This window comes from Penicillium angulare (assembly GCF_028827245.1).
Source record: "Penicillium angulare strain IBT 27051 chromosome Unknown utg000003l_segment0_segment0, whole genome shotgun sequence".
Classification (NCBI taxonomy): domain Eukaryota; kingdom Fungi; phylum Ascomycota; class Eurotiomycetes; order Eurotiales; family Aspergillaceae; genus Penicillium; species Penicillium angulare.
In genome coordinates this window covers 326580-345635 of record NW_026623162.1, presented here as the reverse complement: position 1 = coordinate 345635, position 19056 = coordinate 326580, and the positions used below count along the sequence as shown (strand labels likewise).

Sequence of the window (19056 nt, the reverse complement as noted above, 5' to 3'; positions counted from 1 at the left end):
ACTCACGATCTCACTTCCCCGTCTACGACTCTCCTGCGCTTCACCGATTCGAAGCCACGCATCAATCTACCCTTTCCCCCAACATCACTTCAAAGACTTCCTCACATTCCTGGACTTGACCCCACGTGCCTCGCGAGCTGTACCACGAGTCATTGATCACCATGGCTCAGCGTCAGCTTTCGCGAACGCTCCCGAAGAACTTCACGTTCCCTTCGTTCGATGAGCCCAGGACCCCCGAACGTCCCTCCACTCAGATCAATATCCCATCGCCCCCACGTCATATCCGAAATTCACTCCCGAATACTCGCCAGCGCCCGCGTCGTGGTACTGATGTCGCCGCGCTTATCGACTCCGACATCTTTCTATTCGGGGGGTTCGGGGCCTCCTCTGACGTACCCTTACCATCGATCGAAGTGGGTCAATCCAACGCGCCCGTGGACTCATCACCACAACAGCAACATACCAACGATGAACGCTACCTTGCTCCGCCACGTCAACGTATGATTTTCAAGACACCTCCTGCGCAGATCCGCGGTACAGAATTCGAATCAGGCGAGGAAAGTCAATCATGGCCCTCGTGGGATCAGACACCACTGCCTCAGGATATTGAGCGCCCGGGCTCCGCTTGCTCTAACATCTCCGATTCATCGGTGGAGTCAATCGAGACTTTTGCATCGCGTCCCTCGATCGGAGGGAGCTGCTCTAGTGTGGAAAGCGATATTTTCGAGCCATACTTCCACCTTGAACTTCCCAAGGAAACTGAGATGTCGTCTCCCACCCTACCTAAAAAGGAGAAGGTTCAACGATCAAAGGTGACCAGCAAGCCATGGACTCGGGAGATGGACAACCACCTCTGGAACACCTACCAGATTTATTTGCAGGATCCGACCATGACCCCCTTCAAGATGACCCCTGGAAGCATCCCACCTCTGGGAGTCACCTCACGCGTGGCACGCCGGGCTAAGAAAACTTGGGAGAAAAAGAAGCAGTACTTGGCTAGGACACTGCCAACCAAGCCTTCAGATCGCAGTGGGAGCTCCACACCGAAAGCACTTGAGGGTCTTTCCAAGGTAGCATGGCCTAAGTCTGACGCGAAGACCCGCCAGCGCCTCAAGAAGCTTTGCCGAAGCAAGTTCTCCATCATGCCTCATTATCAGCGTATGATGCAGTCTTGCAGTCCAGAGCCCGCTGAGAATGAGTTTGATGCTGTTAATACTACTGCTTATGGTACACGCGACCTCGGTGCATCTCTGATCACACCGTGCAACCCGACTCCCCTGACCCGCCTTGCCGAGGAGCCCGCTCCGGAAACCGACTGGTTCAACAACCCTGTACAGAGCCATATTGAAACACCTATTGCCCAACCCTCAAATCAACATCTCAACGTTGACCCTACCGGCATCCCACGTCTGGGATCGCCATTCGTGTACAGTACCTGGGGCCCCGGCGGCACAAATCGTCCGGTTCAAGGTCTTCCTTCATCGGCTCAACCAAAGACTGTCCATGTTCCAAACCGTGTACGACGCAACACTCACTTTGATATGACTCCCCGTGATCAAGATGATGTCTTCTCCCCCAAGACGTACGTCGACAACGACCCCTCCGAGGAGGAAGTCCACAGTCGCCTGAACAACTACCTCCGTGACAACAAATTCCAAGATATTGGTCACGGTCGCGTCCGTATTCGCAACCGCGGTGCTACAACTGGTGCTGTGGGTGGCAGCTCCCGGGATGTCAGTCAGCTCTTCTCTCCTCCCTCGTCTCTCAACTCCTCCCAAATCGAGCCTGAAGAGACTACCCCTGTGACCAAGCCTCCTGTCAACCCGTTGTTGAGTCTTGGCGGTGAAAACATCAAGCGACTGGGCTCGCCATTCAAGGTTGAAGGCGTATACAAGCGTCGTACCACACCTGGGCGATTTATTCGACATGGCCCATCCCTGTCTGATCCTTTCTCCAACAACGGTCTCCCAGCCTACCCAGGCTCCATGGGTCCCTCTCCCTCCCAAGAGCAGGTCAAGCCGCAAGGACCACCCACCTCCCTCCAGAACCCCTTCGAGGAGGGGCTTTCGGATGCCGAGCGGATTCGCCGGCAAATCCTTAGCATGCCTTACATGCGCAGTTAGATGCGCATTTCGCTGTCCCCATTTGCAATTACCGTTCCCATTACGTTCCCATTATGGCGTCAATTCGTTTGCGATAGTCTTTCCACATTTTGCATGATGACCTGAACGAGGCAAAGAGGGGGTTTATTGTGCCGCCCCCTTTTTTGCAACATTTTTTTCCCATTACGACAGCAACGGCCTTTTTGATGATTGTAACGATATGAAGACGGCTCAAGCTCCAGGTTCGCTTCATCCCTGGCTCGTTTGAGCAAATTCCCGAAAACTTCCGACCTATTCTTCTGACCCGAAGAGAAAATTGCGATGGGTTCTTTTCTCCTGATCCGATGATGATTTCTTCTCTGTGGGGCGCGTTAATATGCATCCTGTTCCAAAAAAAAACAAGCTTTGGATTTTACTATTTACTGCTGAGCAGCCAGCTCTGTGGGAAACCTGAACAATTCTTTGTAAAGCTTTTGGCTTCCGTGCCTCCCAGAGTGTCATCAAACACCAATCAGGACATACATTCATTCCCTTATCTTCATACATCTTGTATCACACAGATGTTAGCATTGCTTTCCAGTGCAAGTTCACTCCCTATCAGCTGCGCCTGATCCATTTCCTTTTTCGTCTCTCCGACAGTTCGAGACACTTGACGTGGCCTCGACATCAACAACCAGAAAAAAACTGCAAAAAAACGAACAAAAATCCCGGAAAACCCAAACCAAACTCTCCAATCAATACCCATATTGAACATAATGCCATCGTGCACTCCATTCTCTACATACCTGTCCCCACCTTTTCCTATTTGTCAACCATCGCCAGTCGTTGCTTGTTCTTGCGGTTGAACATTTGCTTTAAATGATGCCCTTTTGACATGTCCGACCCAAAATTTACAGCACGACTTGAAAGTTCTCTCTATTTTCTCTTCGGTCTCCCCCGCCTACCATTAGGCCCACAAAAAATCTTTTTTTTCCGCTGAACCGATGTCACGCCTCACTCCCCTACTCCAAAAAAGAAGAATGTGCACGACGATACATATGCAACACACATAGACGAACCGAAATGAAACGACGCACATGAAATGCTGTTGGCCAATGACATGCCGAGACGCAAGCGAGGTGTTTGGTTCTCTTATCTGCCTTTGCCAGTGCTTTTGCAATTTCAATTTCAATCTTTTGCTTTCTACACATGATTTTCACATTTCGATTCTCCATCTGTCTTCATTTCATTTCAATCGAATTGAATTTTCCTTCTTAATATCATCTGCTAGGCTCTGCTCTGTTCTACAACTCTGCATTTCATCTGACCTTAATCCTCTTTCATCCACCGACTGAGATATTACTTGTGATTCTGGGCTTGTCTTATTTTGATACTGCCGAGAAGAACAGCGGGAAGAAGACCGCAATTGAGAATCACATGTCTTGTGATTGTCTCTTTTTCTTTATTATTCAATCAATGCCTTTTGCCCATCTCAAGATTTACTACAGATTTGAAAGCTCCAGAGCTGGCGTTTCTTGTTTCTTGTTTCTGCATTTTTTTTAACTCCTGCGAGTATGCAGCGCTTGAAGAGGGTGTTATTTTTGGCTTTACTTATTTAGATTGGTCTATCATTGGGACCAATCAATGAATCATTACTCATTCTTTTCTCATATATTTTCTCTCATGAACTCCGTAATGTAGTATAGATAATGTAATAACCTCAGTATGATCCTAGTGGCACCCAGGTGCCTTTTACAATGAAAATGAAAACGCAATGGTACATATGTAGATATAGGTATATATAGGTATTAAGTAAAGCCACGACAGTGAAGCTCAATTATCTACTTATTATATATGGGAATGAATTATTTTCAAATACACCAATGAAGGACATCTCCAGGAAATGTACAGTCAACCATGATCATAATGGTCCCAGCCCAGATACTTAGATAGCAGCCAAAGCCAAAGCGGCAGCACCACCAGCAACCCAGAGTGGGTTAGCAGTCATCATGGGCATACCCGCATTAGAAGAGGTAGATGTACCCTCCGGAGTAGAGGAAGCAGCATGCGAAGCAGTACCAGTGGACTCGGAAGCAGTTCCGGTAGACTCAGAAGCAACCCCAGAAGATCCAGAAGCAGTCGAAGCAGCAGTGGTAGTGGAAACAGAGGCACCAGTTGTAGCAGAGGCACCACCGGTTTCAGTAGCGGTAACGTGGACAGGCATGAACCCGCCGTAAGGGAGAGACACGATGGCAACTTTGGTGCTGATAGTACTCACAGCTGAGCCTTCGGTGATCTCCGTGGCCCAGCAGCCGGCGGACGTTGTTCCTTCCACTGTGCAAGTCTCGGCAATTGTCCTACGGGTAGATGAGTTAGTAATTTGATATTTGTAGATAATTGTTTTGGCATTTCTTACTCGTCCTCCGCGATCATGGTGAAGATGACGGTGGAAGCGTCTGCGGTAACTGGCAGTCCTGTGTCGGGGAGACCGCAGTCATTGGAATCTTCACTGGACGGACAGTTAAGCAGATAGGTGGTCATTGACTTGCTCTGAGTGGATGTTAGTAAACTGTTTACTTCATTCAAATGTTAGAGTACAGATCATGATCATCGTACCGAACCCAAAATTTTCGCATCGATTGACTGCGCGTCGAATCCGGGGAGGAAAATGGTGACGGTGCTATCGGCAGCTGCGATAGCAGCGCCAGCGACCAAGGCGATGTAATTGAAATGCATTGTAGTTGAAGTATAAAATGAAACAGCCGGGGATTAGATCAAGTATGGGGGTATGGTATGGCCGAACCGTTGAAAAGAGCGTGGGGACGAAGAGAAAAGAGAAAAGATCATCAAACCGGGAGAGCCCCATACAGTATTTATCTGTGAATAAATCAGGGGCGACAACAGTCCAGTAGCGTCCCTTAGGTACTAAGGGGCTAGACTTAGAAATTATTAGTGCATACGCTTAGCCAAATTTAGACTACGGAGTTGTTGTCTCAGCCAATCAGTATTCGAGATTTAGCACAGAAATCGCCGCTCTAACCGGACCCTGGCGGGGATTCGCTTGGCATAAGCTGCACTTGTGCAGATTAGGTTTAGCTAGGGTCTTATTTCTTGGTTATTCAAGGCTACCTAAGGTAAATTTTGATTTTAACGGAGGGAACCCAAGAACTGAACAATGCGACGATAAGTCGATGGGCGTGGGCCACTTGAACCAGAACTGGTTTTCTCAGCAACAATATGGTAGGCCTGTAATGCATTCGTTTTGAATGCATGAGTTCCGCCCCAGAGAAAAAGACGAAATACTCGATACGTCTCTTCTCCCCAGCCCGCGATAACATCATCCTTCGCTGAATCCAACCTCTTCGCCCATTCCAGCATAGTAAGTTCATAATCCTTAGTTTCACGAGATACTTCTATAACTTCGAAACCATGATACAGAAATTCAGCCATGACATCCTGAACAGTCATGAATGTGTGCGTTCCCCGCCAAATATAATCTCTTGTCCATGAACTAACAGCATACTTGGTAACAGCCGCTGAACCATCGAGATAAATTCTTCCGCCAGGCTTGAGAACATCCCAGACTCTACTTGCAAATCGGCGATAATCAGGAAGATGCTCGATAACTCCGTAGATAACGATATGGTCGTATTGTTCCTCCGGTTTGTGGGTCAGGAAATCCTGCAGGAAGACTTGCCCTGGGAGGCTCCTTTCGGTGATTAGCCGCTGAATGAAGCGGGCTGAGTCTGATGTCAATGTTAGTGTCGTGACATGCACACCGCGTGCACCGCAGTACTGCGTTACTCCTCCCCAACCACCGCCGATATCGAGAAGTCGTTGTCCGGGCTTGAGGTCTAAGGCGTTGAACATGCTTTCAAGCTTATGCTCTGATGCTTCCTCGATTGTCTCATCTGGACTTTTAAATAAGCCTTGCGAGTAGAATCGATATCGCTTGTCGATGAATGTAAGATAAAAATCATCGCCACGAGTATAGTGGTCCCCGATCGCTTTGGCATTCATATCCGTTGCTGTTCGGAGATAGTCGTATAGAAATTGAAACTTCTGTCGCAGGGGAATTTTATCTTGAAGTTTCTCTCTTGCGTCAAATAGAGCATTAAGATCGCCTTCAACTTCGATTTCACCGGAAACATAGGCTTTTCCGACACCCAATTCTGTCATGGGTGTGCGTAAAGCATTTTCGGATCGAAAAATCACTCGATATCTGGGGTCTCCGGCTCCAACTTTAATAACAGCTCCGTTTGGTAGTTCGATTTCAGAGGGTATGTCCAGACTAGCGAGGAGGGCGGCTAGTCCGGTGCGTGGGAGCTTCTGCGTTATTCCCATTGTTATAAGTCAGTGAGAAATATTTCTGACTTGGCATTTCACAGGAGACTTGCAAGTGAGTTTAAATAGACTCGACTGGGGATTTGAGGGCGCAGTTATTCTATTTCTATGATATCTATTGGTTAGGAAGTCTAGCCGTCTCGTGTAATGCTGGTAAGCACTAAGGCGCGATGAAACTTAGCTATTAAAGTGGCGTATGCAGAAACGATCACAGATCACCTATAGTGTGCATTATTGCTGCTGGCCTTTCGATATATCAACTTGACATAGGTATTTGGACATAGAATAGTATTCGTACTGGTAGTAGATAACAAATAGCAGACACGGCCATTGGCCGCTTCCTCGTCTATTATGAATTATTTTTATCTGCATGTATCTAGTCAGGTAATTTAGCCGAGAAATACAAATTATTGTTCTCATTCTGCTAGAATTCATACAAAAAATGTGTGATTTAAGCAATTTGTGTAGACTTCCACTAATGGTATGTCAAATTTAGGGCGTAACGTTATCTGATGGGGCCTGGACAATAGCCGCGAGCGCGTTGGCTACCCCTCTTTCGGCTGGCATCTCCTCGATCTCGGCCAACGCGTCGTTACCTATCGGCTCCATTGCCTGCAAAGCCATGCATACACCCATGGGAAACCAAAAAAAATAACAGTTTCACGTCGTCATTTGGCCGGGCAGGTATCCGAAATGTAATCATTGACGGCCAATGATGGGAAATGATGGGAAATTCTATTGAGATCAGTGGAGATGCGGAATTTGAATACCTCCTCTGCACACCTGTCAGCTTGAGGCGTGTCATCACTAATCATCTATTATAAAGACTCGCCTCTTATCTCGCCAGTCGGGACTATTCCACGCCCATTAATTTTTCAAACACGCCCAGGATCGCTATAATTCTGTGGTACGTCAGCTACACCGCTAGCCGTTCATTTTACCGACATTTGCATGATGGACCTTGCAGGGCCTTCAGCTTATGGAACTTGCGCTAATCAAGTTTCAAGGCTACATGTTTTTTTCTTTTATCCTTCTTAGTGCTGTGGCTAGTGGCACTTTTACATCAAACTCCATCAGCCAATCCAATGACTCTCGAAAACGATGCGTATATTTTCTCGCAAGTACCCTTCATATCTCGGCCTGATGGAGCTCATGTGCTGCCGGAATCGGGCCATTGCTCGGTGGAGTCTTCTCTCAACACGTCACTTGAAGATGGGTATTCCACATCAATCTACCAGTGTCCAGCATTGCATCCTTTCTGATATTCTTTTCCTTGGACGTGCACAATCCCAAGACGAAGATTATGGATGGCATTCGAGTAATTGACTGGTTCGGCAGTATCTTTTTTCTTGGCATGACTCTTATTATTGTGCTAGGGTTGAATCTTGGTGGTGTAACATTTCCCTGGAATCCAGCACAAGTTATTTGCTTGATTGTCTTTGGAGCTCTGTGCTCGATACTATTCATTTATAGTGAGAAGCGACTCGCAAAATACTTTGATGCCTCTATATCTCTTCATTCAAGTATCAAATATTGCTAATGTATGGGTGACATTCGCCCATGGTTTTGTGAGTGCGTTTATTTAGTTTGGTTATACTTTGCTAATATGATTGTAGGGGGTAATGGCTCAGTATTTGGCCCCACGACGACAATCGTATCCGGGTCGGGCCGGAGCAAAAGGATCCGCGCTAGGGGCATGGTAGTGGGGCCAAAAAAGCGATCAGAAGGGTTGAAGCCGTTTGCTATCGACTGTAACAAATACTGAGAGCTTATTGTAAAATGCGAAAGTAAATCTCAAATTATGTAAATTAATCCCCTATACAGTATCTAACTGCAAATCCGCTTACTGAGCCCTTACTTCTTCTGCCCATGTAAAGATGTCACCTACAAATCGGCACGCAACACCTGCTGCAACTCCTTTTTCAACAAAGAACCCCGCATTGTGATCCTCATAAATCCGTCGAGATCCATAACATTGGCCAGCGCAACATCACAAGTCATCTGAATTTGCGCTTTCAAAGCTTCGTCACTCAAGTTCGTTTCTTGTCAGGCACTAGATTCCTTCACAGCCGCGTTCAACAATCTATCGAGTTCTAGCAGTACTCCTCACCACATGCAGTACCGTTGGGAAGGCAATACCGATGTCGCAAATGTTGACAGAGGTATCATCTTCAAGGGGGAGCAATTTTTTTTGGCTTTCTGAACCCGTGGACATGAACGTTCCAGTCTCCGCTGCCCTTCCACAACTAATTCTTCGCAAATACTTTCAGGGACATCATCCTAGTAGCACTGTAAACACCACCTCCCTCCACATACTACACAATTGAATACTTTAAATGCCAGTGCTACGTTCTCAACTAGTACTATTTATCTGCATAAAGAACTTATCAGCAATACAGCCCCAAATGACAATGATATTAAAAGACAACGCATCAAGACATAGACAGCCCATCAGACTGACTATGGTCCAGATACATACCAGTATTCTCCAGCATCAAGTTAGAGACCCCATTCATTAAGCATGCTCTGCCTAAAAGATAACTTCCTATATTTCTCCCGAGGCCGCCGCTACCTTCCACATTTTCAGACAGATGGTTGTCCTTTATATCGTTGAAGATATCATAATAGTAACCCTTAGTTCTTTACCTCAAGAGTACTAAGTCTTCACCACACAAGTAATGATTCCTCCCCCGTAGTCTAGTCAATATCAAGAGATTTAACCCATACTCTTACATTCGTATATCTACAGTCATCCACCGTCATAACCATAGAAGTACCATCCAACCTAACCTTTCAGCCATATACTAGCAGGGCTCGCTCATGAGGTACTGTTTTCCAATTTCTCCCTCGGGATTGAAGACCAATAAGCATTTGGATTTAAGACCACGCTCTTTGCCGTATCCTCCCACCTAAATCGGTTGTTCATCTTAATCTTCCACGCCATCGTATGAAATCAGGTGGTAGTATAGCTCATAATTCTCTCAATTTCTTCATTTCATTGTATGAAGTAGGAGTACACAGGAAAAAGTAGGTGAAGAACTCGTTAACACTTGCTGGGAAATTTATAACCCGCCCAGAAGAATGTAACACATAGCTTATGTACAAACAACGTATGTGAATATACTAACCATCTCGTCAGCAGATTCATTCTGATTCTTTTTTTAGTTATGTCCACGCAGATTGTCTCGGTCACGCATGCGAAAAGGCAACGGGAGGCCTAATAAGCTGTTATTTTCCTGCATCAGGTATCGAGTCTGGAAGGAGAGAAGGTTTATCAATGGAGTTCAAAGGTTGTCATCTGAGACAGTAAAGGGGCGGATAACACTCATCATGCTATGCAAGATACCTGAGGTCATGGAGTGGCGACGATCGATGTCTCACTCCGCCTCGACGAGGAATTATTTAAACCATCTGGAATCCTTGAACTGTCACACATCATCTATCACAATATTAGTTCTAATTCAACTTCTCTAACTAAACCCGAGCTTTAGATTATTTCTCGTCACTTCATCATAATGCATTTCGCTACTATTGCTGCCTCCATTCTTGCTCTTGCGGCGAGCGGCTCCGCTGCACCCTCCCCCGCTTCCCCCGCAAATACTCGTTATGTACAGCTCCGTCTTTTTGGTGCGCCCGGATGTTTTGCGGAGAACATGGGCGAGCTCGGTGTTTATGGAGATGCTGTCAACGCATGCCAAACTTTGAGCGATAGCACGATCGAGTCTGTGAGCTTTGAGTACGCCATCAATAACTGCACGGGTGAGTTCATTATTATCATCGTTTATTTTTATTGTTATAGTGGTCGCTGTTATATGTGAATCTCCGCGGTCGCAATAACTAACAAATTTAACTAGTCAGCGTTTATAGCGACGATGCCTGCCAGCAGGATCGCCTTGATATTCCAGTGGGTACTTGCGGTGGGGGTGATGGGGAGTACCAAAGCTACTATGCGTCTTGCAGTCACCTTGAGCCCATTTCTTGATTCCAGCATGAGGTCGAGCTTTGCATAGGCACTTGCATTTGTTTTTTTTTTGAAAGAGCGAATTAGTACTGTTAATATGCGTTTCATGATCTGTTTGATATGATTTGAATGATACTTTTTGATGAAAATTTTACCTTGAATCTTTAATTCTAAGTCCATAATGTCTGGAAGACGCTTTCAATTCAGCCAGCGCAGAGCTACTACATGATGTAGCGATGCTCGGTAGTCTCCTCTAAAACCTCAAAGCGCATTCCAACTTCAACAACCCCTTCCTTTCGCGGCATGCCCATCATCCCAAAGCAAGGCTTATATTTGAGCCCTGCATCAACTCTCCGAAACGACATAAGAGTATCCCACGGCTGCTTCTTATTCTTAACCGCCGAGTCCGGATCAACATTCGGAACCTGACACCTGCCACATCGCGTCACGATATCCATAAGAAGCGGTGCTTGGTCTTCTTGCATACCAGCATCGCCGCTATCTTTTGAGGAAATTGTCTTAATTCGTACTAGCTTCCACAAGTCCTCGCTCCATGGCTTTTCACCACGCACGATGATATTAGGCCTGAAGCGCTCGATAGTAATAGGATCCGCGCCCCTATCGCGCAAACGCGTGTTAAGTTCGTTCAGCGATGCATCCGAGGCGACGAGAACAGGGAATTCATCGGGGAAATTTATTGACTGCACGCGGCCGACTCGCTCTAGTGAGCCGTTCCCTTGCACAACGCGTGGCTTGGGGCCCTTGTAGACTAATGCGACGGGGTAGCCCAAGAAAGACGAGAAAGAAGCATTTATATCATCGCAGTATATATATCCGTCTGTATCATGACCCCAGATCTTTACGTCTGCAACAGACGTGTGAGCTTGAAGCCACTCTTGAGTGGGATATGCAGGGATGCGAATTGTGTTTGTTGTCGCGTCATATTTGGGATCAGAGGATGCACCCGCTGATTCTTCGCGTTCTAGGCCCAGGCGTGGAATCGAAATCATGAGGTCATTTCCATCTGGACTGAGCGCCGTTCCAATCAGGGTCATTTTGGGCGTTTGGCGAATAGTCACAAACTCGTTTTTCGAAGCATCAATCAGCATCCAGCGCCGGTCAAGCTCGAGACCATGCTCTTTGACAGTGGCTCGTTGCACTTCGAAGCCTCGGCATGATTTAATTGGGTACATTCGCAGTGATATAATTTCGGTTGACTGTTTGGGGTGCCAGCGCCAGAAGCGTAGGTCCAGCAGCCGATTCGCCGGCGTGGATGATTTGCGGATCCATCCCTTCAGTTGTGGGATGAGGAGGACTGGAAGGAGGATGACCAGTCCTAACAGCAGGAGTGAGGCTTTGGATGTCCCCTCAATCATTTCCATCAATTGATTGTGTTTGCAAGAGGTTTGAATATTTTTTTGTGGGGGAGAAGAGTCATCATACCTCAGGGTCAGAACTAGTGCTGGTGGCTTGACCAGCGGCTCCGTTTTGCCGGCTTGAGCCGCTTCTTACGTCAATCGCTTCATGTTACACAAAAGGTTATAGGAATTGCATCCATGGTTGAGAACTACATATATATTGGCTAGCTTCTGCACATGTGATATCTTAAACTCCTCTGTTTCTACCAATTTACACTAATGAGTTATTGCAATGTACTAGTCGCTCATCTCGTTATAGAATTCCAAGAGCCCGGAACATTAATTTCCCGTCCTCTTCGCCCAGTAGGTTCGATTTATACTAGCCACTGCTCAAGTGCTCAACATCAACACACAATACTCTCTGAATTTCTCATCCACACATCCACACATTCAGTTAACCATCACTATGCCGCCCAAATTCCTACAAAGTAGCTACAAACGCTACAAGGACGACACCAATGGTTTCGCTGCTTGAAGCAGCTGTTAAGTGCGGATACAAACCAGACGGGCTTGAAAACCAAGGCACAGCCACCCAAGGTGGTAAAAGCAAAGATAAAAACAAAAACAAAAAGAAGACAGTTGACCCCTCTATCTCAGGTTCAGTTCAATATTTCACGAGCATTAAAGAGCTTCAAGTGATCGCCGAGCTAATAGCTAAGTCGTCTCTAACCGTGCCGAGGCCAATTCTGGCCCTCGCCAGAAGAGCAATTAAGCTCAGAAAGCACGTTATTTCTTGGTTCCTGGGACAGGGAGACACCAAAAACAATGAGCGACATGCTCATTTTGTTTCTGCTCTGGAGATAATCTGTGACATCTTGGAATGGAAGGTGAACAAGTCCTCCGATCCCAATGCCAAGCAGCCACCTGCCACCTCTGAGGCTGCGGTCGATGATGCAGAAATCGACCTGTTCCACAACAAATTTGCAGTTCTCACCGTTGAGGAACCGCAGGAATCCGAATCAACGCCGGAGGCTCTCCCTGAATCCCAGAAAATTGTTGACGTCCAAGTTCTTGATGAGGACGAGGATGAAGCTGAAGGGTCACAAGTCGGCATCATCTTATTCAAGACATACTGCATGTTTCAAGATCTGCACAATACGCGGGTATTCATATCCCATACTTGGACGGAGTACTGCGACAAGAAAATCGACCTCATGAACGCCGCTGTGGTGACAGATAGCGCTTTGCAGCTTGCACGGGACCTTATTCGGGATGTGGTGAATGACTGGGGGAGTTCCCTTCGCCAATCTGGTCAACTTCTTCAGGAACTAGTGTTAAAATTGGCAAGCCTAAGTCGTGGTGGTGATAGGGGCCCATCAATGGAAGTCGGTCTTCCATACAACGAGAATGCGGCTGATATAGCTGACTGGACCTTGATGACAACCACGATCCTACTGAAGTCATTTGCGGACGTGATGGATGATGGTGATACCTTGCCTGTATTCAAGAAGGGATACTTCGGTATCTACAATCCTAAAGCAAACAGGGAGGCGATGTCTGCTGGCCAGAAATTCAAGGAGGATAAGATCATTCTTCTCGAGTTACTGCCCCAGTTCTGTATGCTGGATGCATACAACATTCGGACACCCGCTCCGGATACAATCACTGAAGCTATTCTCGAATATGTCAAGAATAAAAGAGTTACTCCGTTCCTCGCATTTGCTTGTCAAATTCTGCTTGATATCCATCATATCATGCGGCACAGTTCTATGAGTGCATATGCAGACCTTCGCATGTCGGGACTGCGTATTCAGAGAATTATCGACGACTATTTCAAGCTTTCCAAAACACACCCGAAGCCTCAGTTCTGGCCAAAGGAAGGCGACGAGGAGATCAAAGGTATACACACGACTGTACAAGCGTGGGTCATTGACGACATGCTTTCGTTTGTTCGATCTAGAAATCGAGAATTGAGGAGTCTTCCAGTCCCTGAAAAGCATCTCCTGCTAAATCAACATGGCCTCCTCAGTGGGTTAATTTTGTTCCACCTCAATCTACGAATGCAGTCCGTTGGCCAACAACTCATCACCCAATGGTATGATGTCCAGCAATTAGCATTCTTGCACAATCTTGTCACATTGAGTCCAATGCACAAGAATTTGAGCTGGCCTGATATGGAAGCTTTCATCAAGATCCACGGCGAATCTCATTTTTTGTTGGTTCTCGACCTCAAAACGCGAGTGAATCCCTGAACAGACTTGAATTGGCTACAGGAATTTCGTCTGCTACAAAGTTTGCCCGCGATTCACGCAATAGACGGGATTTCCATCGTCCCGATGGAAAGAATGCTCGACTCCTCACGTTAACGACCACAGTAGCGAATCTGTACCGGGAGCAATATATCCCGTACATGCCTAACCCGGATAATCATCATGGCATCGCGAGCATTGACACGGTTCTGGATCAACTTTCGGAGAAGCCAGCTGTCAAAGAAAAAACCAAGGCCAAGGGCAAGGGCAAGGAGGTTGTACCCTCCAACAATTCACAGGCGATATTCCAGCGTAAATGGGCAAACGCCCGTAGCATCGACGCGTTACAAGTTCTTGCCCTTATAAAGAACAAATTATTCGAAGAACAGCCCGCTATCTTATGCAATTATTTTGGGATGCATAAACGCTGCGTTGAACTGCTCAGGCTTATCAAAGCCAAGGAGGACCATAAGTTCGCTCAATATTTCACACCAGCGTACATGCCTGATGAATCTTTAATCTCTAGCCTGGTTATTCTTGTTCATCATGTTGCTCGAGGCTCTGCGCAAAATACACAAGCTCTTGGAATTGCACAGCCGGGGACGCAGGCCATAAGTCGAATCGTCATGAGCTGTGCTGAGATCATGCAGGATTATCTGCAGAAGAATGGAGATGTCGCATGCAAAGAGCCAAAGATCTTTTGCAAGAATAAAGCTCAAATCCAAGATGTGATCGAACAAGATGAGAGTGGCCCTGATACGCATTATTCTTGGTTCACTCTTGAAAATGCCCTGTGCCCAGCGGCCATGGCGTCGCTGATGACGGGAATTCCAATCGCCTAGATCAGGCTTCAAATTGGGTGACACAAATTACTCAAGATACGACTTTGCGCATGAACGCAGAACCGGGAGGGGGGTAAATACCCAGCTGGATGGCTGAATGTGCAAACTTCAATCTTAGTCACTTTGCATCCAACATATCAAAATAGGTCTTTTTAGCATAGATAAGAATTCATGCTTATAAAGCAATCAAGCGTTAACTTATGTATTCACTTCAGTAATGCTGGTAGTTATATGATAATATTCCCGGGGAAAAAAAACACCAATGCAGAAGTCAGACGCAAATCAAAGTCGAAAAGCCACTAATATGCAGTTCGCTTAGATCATGCAGGATGAACTTCATCGATCCAACAGGTCACCATGGTCTTAATCAAGGCCAAGGTAATTTCTCGTCCACGCTTGATATCGACATCCTCCGCCGCCCCGGGAACATGCAAAAACAAGACATTGCGATCTTGGCCCTGCTGCATCGCCAAGGCTAAGCTAGTGTAGAAGATGAAGTCACAGAGATAATGGCCCGCGTCATGAGAGATGCGAATATCCAAGCCCGCCGACGCATTTGCTTTCCACGTTTGCAGAAAATGGTCATTTGGCGGATACGGGCCACCTCGGTGTTCTGTGAGATTGTGTTTATCATCCGATCTTTCTATGATTGGGATGGCCCTACCGGGGCTTAATAAAGCCGGCAATCCTTGCTGTTTCCACCGTTTCTCGCCCTCCTCGTAACCAGAGCGACCTTCGATATCCGTGATATTGTAATCATCGCGGTGGGCGAGGGATTCCACGGAGTAATAGGGTCTCGGAGTCGCGATGCCTATGTGAATGATCAAGTCCGGGCGGCGACCCTGATTGGCTGCTGCGTAATCGTCTATTATTGCGGGGACAGTCTCACGCACGGACGAATAGGCCACTGGGATGGGGGAGGGGTGGACATGAAGGGTGACTTGTCGGTCGGCAGCGGGGCATCCTTTAGCTTTGGAGGAAGGGATGGTCAATGAGGACGGCAGGGATCTGGCGATCAAGCCAGAGGCATTGACAAGATTGGTTTTGAAGGGCTAAGTTACACCGTGAGAACATTAGTTCGGATTCGGATACGGATACGCTTTCGATCCGGGCGCAGATCACTCATCACTTACGCCAAACCCTGTGATCAGGACGGAGATCTCGTTGGAAGCTGGTTCAGAGTGCTGGTCCACATGGGTGGATTGAGTGGGAGAGACGGCGGGGCCATAGTCGCCCATATTGAAGGAGTGGGTTTGTAAGGCAAACAAGAAACCGTCTTATTGATGGAGATACCAGACAGAACCCCAGCAAAATCCAAATCTGAAACCGAAGATCCTGTAACCGATGTATATTCGACGTAACTTGAAACCATATAAGTACTTTGCACGCGAGAGAGTAGTTGGAGTAGAAGCGAGTGTCAATTGCGGGGAAACCAAAGTCTTGGCTTTGGGTGGTTTGCATTGTCGCTGATTGGCTTCATCTTTCCTTCTCTTTACTCATCTCTACTCAGCTTCATCATCTCAGCTTCAATATCTTTATTTTGCTTTTCTGTCACTCTATGTTTCTTAATTTCTTATCTCGAATCCCTATCCTTCTCACTTCTGCATTTGTCACGTTTCACCTCTGATGTGTTACCAATTCTCGGTCGATTCCATCATGATTGGTCTTGATCAAGTCATTTGTATGGTGGATCCCCCAAAACTTCTTCAAATGCCCTTTCGGGAAATGATCGATGCTCGTTTTCGTTCTCGGCCTTCACGTACGCGAAGACTCCGTACTTCGTCAGGTCCAAGCTAGCGAAGTCAAACTAGCCTATCAGCCGAACTGTTTTTCGGAACACTCAGCTCCCGTTCCCCCTTTATTTTCTCAATATCGGGAGTTAAGCCACATCCGATCTAATGTGGGTCAGACAGAGTGCGAGACTGGCTATGAAAAGTGTCCAATCTGGATAGGATGTTTGGGCGAAACCGAAACCCAATAATCTATTGTATGAAGAACTGGGTCTCATTGGTGGAGACTAGTCTCATTATTATTTTATAAATGTCCCGAGCCCTCGAAAATTGGACTACTAATTGTTAGGCTTTGGACTTTTTGTGGTTATTTTTACTTAACCCATCGTGGTCATGGCGGTTCTTGTTGAGTTGATCAACTCTCCTTATCTGGTTCAGGGTATTTGTGTGGCACTGGTGGCTATATTCATATCCACCTTCTGGGGAGATCTGGCCGATGAAATTCCTTATTTCCGAGTTCCTTTAGTTGGCAAAGAATGGTGGAATCTTTCCAATAAAAAGGCCAAGTCGCGTTTTACTCAGTCCGCCCGCGAGTTGATTGCAGAGGGGTTTGCAAAGGTGGGAAAGATTCTACTATCAATATCTTGTTTTACCAAATTGCTGATCGAAAATAGGGCAAAGGTGTCTTCCAGCTTATGGGGGGTATTCGCCCATTGATCATTCTGCACCCAAAGTATATCGATGAAATCAAAAGCCATCCCTATCTGTCCTTTGAAGGCGCTACACGACAGGTAAAACAACAGATTCGTCCCATAGAGCTTTCGAAATGAGTACTGACCATATTTCAGAACTTCTTCTCTGCGCGTATCCCCGGCTTTGAACCATTCCATGGCAATGGCTCATCCCAAGTGGGCTCGGATACAGTTCGAATCAAGTTGACTCAGGCGCTTGGTATGGAAGCCTCGAATATTCAAAGGATCAATTCTAACCAACTGTACAGGTAGTCTGACAATTCCTCTATCTAAGGAAACGGCTTTCACACTAAAAGACATTTTACCTCCATCAAACGGTATGGCATAAAACCTGCAGAAGAAAAATCTCTGAGATCGTTACCCATCCCCGGTCAATTCTAACTAACCACGCCGTCCAACCCAGAATGGACGTCATACAACTTCTCGCAGAAATGCCCCTACATCGTTGCTCGGGTCTCCACCCTAGTCTTCCTAGGTGAGAAGGCCTGCCGTAACGAAGATTGGATCAATGTTGCCGTAAACTATACTATTGATGCCTTCTTTGCCTCTCGCGAACTGCGTCTTTGGCCGTCTTTCCTGCGTCCCTTCGTGCACCATTTTATGTCTAAGATGAAGAAACTTCGCCAACATCTTGCTGTTGCTCGATCCATCGTGCAAAAAGAAATTGACAGGCGGCAAATGATCCGCGATGGTACAATGCCTCCTGAAGATCCTCCTCGTACTCATTCGGATGCTCTCGACTGGTTCAAAGAAGTATCTGAGGGCCTTGGGGCGAATTATGATATGACGGGTGGACAAGTCGGGTTATCTCTCGCAGCTATTCATACCACTTCTAACCTTCTTACGAATATCATGTACGACCTTGCTGCGTACCCAGAGTATATCCAAGCTCTCCGTGATGAGATTGCCGCGGTTATTGCTGAGGATGGTACTCTCAAGAAAACGAGTCTGTTGAAGCTCAAACTCATGGATAGTGTTATGAAAGAATCCCAGCGCACGAACCCTGTTAGCTTAAGTAAGTCGCTTTTGTTTACATGTAAAACATATGAGTGCGAAAAAATTCATACTAACATGAATAAGCCTCTTTGAACCGCCTCGCTCTCAAGGAAATCCCTCTATCAGACGGCACTGTCATCCCGAAGGGAGCACTGATCGCCGTCTCAGCACACGTCAACACTGACGAGAGTATTTATCACAATGCCGACAAGTATGATGGCTACCGGTTCCTCAAGAAACGCCAGGAAGCAGGCCATGAGCATAGACACCAATTTGTGACTACCACCACTGAAAGCTTCAACTTTGGCCATGGTCTACACGCTTGTCCGGGTCGCTTCTTTGCGGCAAATGAATCTAAGATCTTACTTATTCACTTACTGCTTAAGTATGACTGGAAACTGAAGGATCGAGATGAGCGACCGAAGAACTTCGAGATTGGAAGTGAGATCATTGCTGATCCCACTGTTGAACTGCTTTTCCGATCTCGGGAGCCGGGTATGGATCTATCCGGTCTCGGGGAGGTATCTGCTTAGAAGTTGCAGATTGGAAGCTTCAAACATTTTATTCTAGGCTATAATTTAGGTATATTACTGGTTTAGTGGGGTTATTTGTTACATTCTCAAAATGCATATGTTTAGTTTTGATACCATGACATTTACTACCAGGTGCAAAAAATCACATACAAAACAGCCTTGGAATTGAAGTCATGATGTAGTTCATAACGCTGAATAAATTTAGGATTC

The 19056-nt window shown here is 46.5% G+C and overlaps 9 protein-coding genes across 9 annotated transcripts; 4 read left to right on the top strand and 5 right to left on the bottom strand.

The window, feature by feature from the left end:
* Nucleotides 1–161: 161 nt before the first annotated feature.
* N7478_002361 (uncharacterized protein) lies at nt 162–2123 on the top strand (the record flags this gene model as incomplete). Its single annotated transcript, XM_056918575.1, has 1 exon — nt 162–2123. The coding sequence occupies one exon, from the start codon at nt 162–164 to the stop codon at nt 2121–2123; it is 1962 nt and encodes a 653-aa protein (XP_056781733.1).
* A 1903-nt stretch (nt 2124–4026) lies between these two features.
* Nucleotides 4027–4817, bottom strand: N7478_002360 (uncharacterized protein; the record flags this gene model as incomplete). The annotated part of the gene is made up of 3 exons (XM_056918574.1): nt 4027–4438; nt 4498–4631; nt 4698–4817. The coding sequence occupies 3 exons, from the start codon at nt 4815–4817 to the stop codon at nt 4027–4029; spliced, it is 666 nt and encodes a 221-aa protein (XP_056781732.1).
* Nucleotides 4818–5228: 411 nt separating this feature from the next.
* N7478_002359 (uncharacterized protein) lies at nt 5229–6425 on the bottom strand (the record flags this gene model as incomplete). The annotated part of the gene is made up of 1 exon (XM_056918573.1): nt 5229–6425. One exon carries the CDS (start codon nt 6423–6425, stop codon nt 5229–5231), a length of 1197 nt encoding a protein of 398 aa, XP_056781731.1.
* A 1884-nt stretch (nt 6426–8309) lies between these two features.
* Nucleotides 8310–8640, bottom strand: N7478_002358 (uncharacterized protein; the record flags this gene model as incomplete). Its single annotated transcript, XM_056918572.1, has 2 exons — nt 8310–8467; nt 8529–8640. The coding sequence occupies 2 exons, from the start codon at nt 8638–8640 to the stop codon at nt 8310–8312; spliced, it is 270 nt and encodes an 89-aa protein (XP_056781730.1).
* A 1300-nt stretch (nt 8641–9940) lies between these two features.
* N7478_002357 (uncharacterized protein) lies at nt 9941–10407 on the top strand (the record flags this gene model as incomplete). Its single annotated transcript, XM_056918571.1, has 2 exons — nt 9941–10184; nt 10280–10407. 2 exons carry the CDS (start codon nt 9941–9943, stop codon nt 10405–10407), a joined length of 372 nt encoding a protein of 123 aa, XP_056781729.1.
* A 200-nt stretch (nt 10408–10607) lies between these two features.
* On the bottom strand, nt 10608–11762 carry N7478_002356 (MOSC domain-containing protein; the record flags this gene model as incomplete). Its single annotated transcript, XM_056918570.1, has 1 exon — nt 10608–11762. One exon carries the CDS (start codon nt 11760–11762, stop codon nt 10608–10610), a length of 1155 nt encoding a protein of 384 aa, XP_056781728.1.
* A 500-nt stretch (nt 11763–12262) lies between these two features.
* On the top strand, nt 12263–14835 carry N7478_002355 (uncharacterized protein; the record flags this gene model as incomplete). Its single annotated transcript, XM_056918569.1, has 2 exons — nt 12263–13886; nt 14018–14835. The coding sequence occupies 2 exons, from the start codon at nt 12263–12265 to the stop codon at nt 14833–14835; spliced, it is 2442 nt and encodes an 813-aa protein (XP_056781727.1).
* A 320-nt stretch (nt 14836–15155) lies between these two features.
* On the bottom strand, nt 15156–16073 carry N7478_002354 (putative pyroglutamyl peptidase type I; the record flags this gene model as incomplete). The annotated part of the gene is made up of 2 exons (XM_056918568.1): nt 15156–15887; nt 15969–16073. The coding sequence occupies 2 exons, from the start codon at nt 16071–16073 to the stop codon at nt 15156–15158; spliced, it is 837 nt and encodes a 278-aa protein (XP_056781726.1).
* An 885-nt stretch (nt 16074–16958) lies between these two features.
* Nucleotides 16959–18846, top strand: N7478_002353 (cytochrome P450; the record flags this gene model as incomplete). Its single annotated transcript, XM_056918567.1, has 6 exons — nt 16959–17183; nt 17240–17356; nt 17414–17516; nt 17566–17634; nt 17721–18332; nt 18398–18846. The coding sequence occupies 6 exons, from the start codon at nt 16959–16961 to the stop codon at nt 18844–18846; spliced, it is 1575 nt and encodes a 524-aa protein (XP_056781725.1).
* Nucleotides 18847–19056: the final 210 nt, after the last annotated feature.